At 38.7% G+C, this 6,164-nt stretch overlaps 1 protein-coding gene across 1 annotated transcript in view; it reads left to right on the forward strand.

The window, feature by feature from the left end:
• The window catches only part of LOC138569945 (metalloreductase STEAP4-like), a 393,415-nt gene extending 391,153 nt beyond the window's left edge, over positions 1-2,262 (forward strand). Inside the window, exon 5 of the mRNA XM_069648411.1 lies at positions 1,036-2,262. Coding sequence (XP_069504512.1) covers positions 1,036-1,329 — 294 coding nt within the window. The 3' untranslated portion in view covers positions 1,330-2,262. The remainder of the gene's footprint in view (positions 1-1,035) is intronic.
• Positions 2,263-6,164: the final 3,902 nt, after the last annotated feature.

A 6,164-nucleotide genomic window follows, 5' to 3' on the forward strand; every position in this document is an offset into this window, starting at 1 on the left:
TAGAGCATTACTAAATTGTTTGCCATGTGTATATACTTTGAAATACTGAGATAAATATGCAGTCAATATTCATAGTCATTTTTAAAAAGTTTTAATCACTTGAATGCAAAACAATATATCAGAAACCAACTTTCTTCCAAAGAGTCTTTTGCAAGAAAAGTAACTGTACTCTCCAATTATTGTATATGATTTTTACAAAATGTAGTGGACATTTTCCTAATATTTCTCCAGAAATATTATATTTCTAAAACAATTATATAAAAAAATATTACCCCAGAATTGATCAGTCTTGAACATGAGATCATTAACAAATGAGTATCCCTTTTTATACATTTCACTGAACAAAGAGTAGTAGTTAACACATACCACCTCCAAACTACATACCCTATACTTTTACTTTTATACAGAGTTTTAGACCAAGATCCCAAATTTTCATGGGTATGAAACAAGTTAAATATCATGTACATTATGAATTTTCTAAATGTCTCATGTTGAGTTTTAAGAATATAAGAACATGGATGAGGAAAAGGGAGGTCTTGTTTCGTAAATTCACAATATTTTGTCTTTTGAGACAATTTCTCCAGTAATTACCCTCTATCCCACAGTCGTGCTTTACCTTTCGTTAAAACAATAATGACACCCAAATTAAAAGGTAGTTCATATCAAAATGTAATGAAATTATGAAAGTCTTGCACTTCCACCATAACATTCGTAAAAGTGTCAGAAGGCTTTACAATCCCCACAAAATGATGAAATAGATATAGCATATTCTTTCCCTGATCCATTCTTTTCAAATACAAGGAACACTCTATCTTCCAATGTGTAATTAAAGAAGTTAGTCCCAATTCACAGCATGTGGATGATGAGTGAATGAATTTGCCTAATTCTCTTCTATTTGGCATCTATTACATTATATTTATGTTTTACGGGACTGATTGTCTTTTGTGGTATCATGTCAAGTGAGCAATAATTTCAGAAATAATTCAAAAAGTCACATTTTAATCTACTGATGATTCTTTTGTTTATTGTTTGTAGTCAAAACTGGGTTATCTCACGTTGGTGCTGTGTACAGGACATGCCTTGATCTTCGGCTGGAACAAGTTTCTCTACATTTCTCAGTACAAATGGTATCTTCCACCACCATATATGATTTCTCTAGTGATTCCTTGTGTTGTGCTTGCGATTAAATTAATTCTAATCACCCCATGTGTGGACCAAACCATAACAAAAATTCGTCAAGGTTGGGAAAGAAATGCAAAGCCCCAGAAAATGGAAAACTATGAAGTTGCCAAAACAACTGAAACAAATGAAAGCAAAGCAATGGTTTGATACGTGTGCATGTATAGTGCCCAGTTAGTGACATTCTTGTTTCTTCTCTCAAGACAGTGAACAACAAGTTAGAAAAACGTGTTTTGTTAGGATTGCATGAATGAAATGTTACTTAGATGGAGGTCTATTTGTAAAATGTACATTTACTGTTACAGCTTTAGCCACTATGCATGACATAATTTTGTATAATGGAAATATAGTTCATAAGTGCTTTACAATTCTAACAAAGAACCTTAGTATCTGAATGTGAATATTTATAGTACCTTATTAGCCAATGTCTAACACACCTTCTAATATATGGGATAAAGAACCTCCATCACATAATATAAGAGTACTGCAAGTCATGAAGCTGTTCCATGCCAAAACAGAAAGGTCATGAAACTCTGAAGTGACTTTCAATATCCTTTTTATGTTCGTTAGGGGAGGATGTTATTTCTTGGAATATATTGCCACACACCCTGATCCCCTTTAATACCTGCCATCTTGCTTAATCGAACGTAAGATAACTTCTAATTGCTGATACATATAAGCATTGTAGAATATGTTTGCTTTGATCAAACACTAATAGGCAGCTTGTAAAATGTGTTACAGAAAATAGTTTAAGAAATGTAATAAAACGAATATAACAAAGGTTTCATTCATGGTTTACAATAAACATGCAGTTTGGTTCTTGATCTCCCATGCTAAACTCCAATTGTGCCCAAAAAGAACATACTGCTGTAGCAGTTCCTGATCAATTACTTGCTGCAAAGTTTCACAAGAAAAGAAAGTGACATCACTACCCAACTGCAATACATGATTAAAATTGTTAGTGATGTCTTTTGTGTTTTACATGTCAGAGGTGATGAAATAAGTAGCCTGAAGTAAGACAATGTGTTACAGCTTTTGCACGGATATTCAAGTCTGCCATGTATTAAAGGCTCCTAAATTGCACCCTGAACTGCATGAATCATTTAATTTCTCCTTGCCTATAGCCAAGTCAAACATGAATAATGCTGCATTGATTATAGTGTTTAAGTGCCATCTTTAATGATGTCAAGCTTATTCACTTATAGACTGCAATAATAGTTTCAAAAATGTGTTCACACGTGTGTTAGAGGTACCGTTTGAAAAGATTACATCATACAGCAATAAATGCAATGCAGAAAGTTAAAGTTATGCTATATTATACTGGCTTCATGAACAGTGAAACATTCCAGTGAAGTGGACTTGGACCTTTACAAATGAAGGGTAAGTTATCTCCTAGAAAATAATTCAAACTAATGATAGATCTTCAGTGCCTCCATGAAAAACAGTTGGCATTTGTTTGATCTACTAGAGTATCAAAGGCTACTGCATAGTCTTGATGCCTGGATGGAAGTCTCTGCCACCTGTTCATTCCTACCTGAATAATGGGACATCAAGTGCTAATTTAGTGGTTCATTGTGTAATTATAATGATTGACATCTGAGGATATTTTCTCTCAAGGATGGTGTCCCATGATTTTGTATTTGTATTTATTTGAAGAACAGGGATGTATATTTCGATCCGAAATTATTTACAGTAGCCATTTAGAGATGGTGGAAGCGACCCATGATGGGTGCCTTTACAAATGCACAAAGATGAGAACAAATGATGAACCAGTTTATGAGGGTGCAGAAAAGTCTGACATATATTAGCGACTAAACAAAACAATTCTCTTCGTCAAGTAAGTGAAGTTAAGCCAAGCTTTGAAGAGATCCACAGTTGGTCTGTCTTTTGATTGTTATTGGCAGTGGTCTCCAGGGTAGCGAGGCAAGTAAAGAGAAAAAGTCAAACTAAGAGAAAGCACAGGCAAGGTATGGGACAATGAGGTTGAGTGAAGAGAAGAATTGGAGTGAACCAGATGATGAGTAAACTGATATACAATAACAAAGGTACTGAGGAGCAAGCCCGTTGACAGCTTTGTAGACTAGCAGAAAAAAACTTGCAAAGAGAGTGGTTGTGCATGGAGAGCCAATCAGCATGTTGTCAGTAGGTAGAATTGGGGGAGGATCTGGGCAGGATGTAGAGAGTGCAGGTAGCAATGTTGAGGACTTTGTCTAAGTGGAGGAAGTATTAGAGAGTAATTAGCAAAAAAAATGTCATTTTTTTTAAAATTGTGAGCAGTCAAGACAACAATGCTGATACAGTTGTCACAATCCTAGGTGTGAAGGATTGACATGTGGCAAGAGTTTAGAAGCCCAGGCTTTTTTAAATGTGTATTAAATTACTAAAATGATGCAGGCTATTCCATCTCAAAAGGGGTGACATCTATTTTTGAAGAGTTCAGCATGAGGCAGAAGAGATGTTAATGGACTGTTGGTAATGGACATTTTTCAGTGACACTCAATGCACCCTTGTTAGCCAGTGTGTTGAATGGGCAGCTGGGGAAGTTAGTTACCATGGACACATTAGATAATACAAGAGCTGGGCTGCCTTATTCTGCAGGCTCAGTTGGTGAGTTGTTATATAGCGGCAGAGACCAAGATGCCATATGGTTTTGTGCCAATTTGCGGTACAATTACCTGGTATCATTATCTTTCTTGATTGTATTTGTGTAATTCGTTTAGAGATACTCAGGAGTTGATGGTGTAGGAGTGGTCAGGAAAGGACCCCTTGAGCACGAGGGGTTCATGCTGCATGCGCTGTATTGATGGCTGGGGGTGGCAGCGAGCTGGGCGCAATGTTGCAATTTCATATGAATCGAGTGTAGTTAACTATGGATGGGATATGTTACTTTAGTGTTACTTTTTGTTTAGAATTGATACATGTTAGATTTGCATGCGCCCAGAAAGATACAATGTTAAAACCACCATAAGTAACATGAACACGAATCACACACTGGGTGCTCTGAAGTACTTAGAAAGTGGGAGATGGAGAGGGTTTTAATGTACATGTGAAGGTGGGCCTGTCCTGAAATCCTGCAAGAAAGAAGGAATAATATTTAGAGGACATGCACACGGAGGAGCATATAAGAGGAGTTAATGACGAGTTTATATAAATCTGCATGACGTGGGGTTTTGTGAATTTATTTGGACTTTGCAGCTAGCAGTTGCGCATTGAATTTCAAGTAACAGGGAAGTTCTGGTTTTGTGGGCTTGGCCGTTGAGATAGGAATACTGAATCATCCAGTAGAAAGTCAGGCGTTGAACAGGACTCATTGGATTATGGGTTAGCAGTTCTGCAAGGAACAGATGTAATCTTGCCCATTGCACTGAAGTCACGCAGAGGGGTTCGGCCATTTGCTTGGGCTGGCAATAAAGATGGGACCCGAGGACAATGTGTCCGGTGTTCAATTTTTTTCTCAGGGTGGAACTAGAGGCTATATGTGCTGGAGTGGTAGTCACATAAATTAGAATGACTTAAGTGGAGCCAGTGAACTGGGACAGATGAGATTGCAATCAGTAGTTCAAAGAGAGCCTATTTGCTCAGCTTCTCCTCATGATGCTAAGATATCTGTGTGGGCCATGTGCAATGACACCTAAAGTTAAAAGGCCTTAGGGAAGTTGTTGCTAGTAATGAATTCTGTTTGTATACAAAGGTTTTATTATGTCATGATGGCATGTCCTACAGGGCTCAATCCCCAGAAAATATGGACTTCGAATATGATCTGGAGATGGTAGTAAAGACTGTTTATGACCAATGAGAAGGGAAGAAATGAAGAAAGATGGAACTTCTTTGTATATGTTTTGTACAATCGTGTGAGGGGTGGGTTGTAATAAACTATCTGGTATTGTTAACTCTTGCAAAAATGTATACAAATGTATTGGAACATTGAGACTTGGGTTAGTTTAACTCTGCATCGTCATCTAACTGCTCACTGGACAATTGTACAATAAACTTGCTTTACGGACAAAACATGCACTCGTTCCTCAGTTAGTGGAACCGGTTTGGGCTGAGGTAATTTGGGATCTGCCCGCACATTGGCTATGTTCCAATATGACCATGGTAGACTGTGGCTCCTTATTCACACAGTAGGTGTTAATTTGAATATCGGTTGGGTATCATTTGCTTAGTTGTCATAATGTATCATTTTAGTATTCATAAACTTAGTGGGTGAAAACAAAAACACATTGGGCCTCATCACGATTTGGGCGTTAACACCGGCGCTATTAGCGCCAACGCTAATAGCCCTACCGCCAAACCCCCTCGGTGCTATTAGTGCCGGATCATGGGTTTGGCGGAAGGGTTATTGCCATTACCCATTGGGCCCATTCGGGAATTCCTCATTCCCCATTGGGCCCAATGGGGAAAATGTGCGCTATTACCGCTGGCGGATTTCCCGCTGGCGGTAATCACGCCGAAAATCAGCAATTTTGCCTCGGATTTCCCCCCAGCTCAGAGCTGGGGGGAAATCTGCCAAAGCCATGATCTGGCGGACCCTTAAATGCGGCCGTAACAGCGCTACCACCACATTTAAGGGTGACCACCAGACTCGTGATGAGGCCCATTGAAAGGAAGGATCAGCCTGGTGGAGTCCCTCCAGGCACCTTAAAGTGAGGCTTTGGTAGCACACTGGAAAGAGGACATGGAAACTGAGTACATTTTGTTAGTGGGGAAGCATTCGGTCCAGGCCAGTGAAATGGAATGGAGCAGATGCAGTGCAAATGATCCAGCAGGGTGAAATGGAGGATTGTGTTGCGTGCAACCAATAGATCTAACAGGATCAGGGTCCTGACTACAACCATTACCCTTTCCCTGCGTGGATCAGATTTGCAAGAATAAGCAATGACACTCAGGCTAGCCATGTTTAAAAAAGTTCTACAAAAGGGTTGTGCACTTAGTACTACATTGTTTATTTACTATTACATCATAGGATTCAGAAATATGGTCTA

The sequence above is a fragment of the Ambystoma mexicanum genome, chromosome 2q (assembly GCF_040938575.1).
Source record: "Ambystoma mexicanum isolate Mex_15411 chromosome 2q, UKY_AmexF1_1, whole genome shotgun sequence".
In the NCBI taxonomy this organism is placed as follows: domain Eukaryota; kingdom Metazoa; phylum Chordata; class Amphibia; order Caudata; family Ambystomatidae; genus Ambystoma; species Ambystoma mexicanum.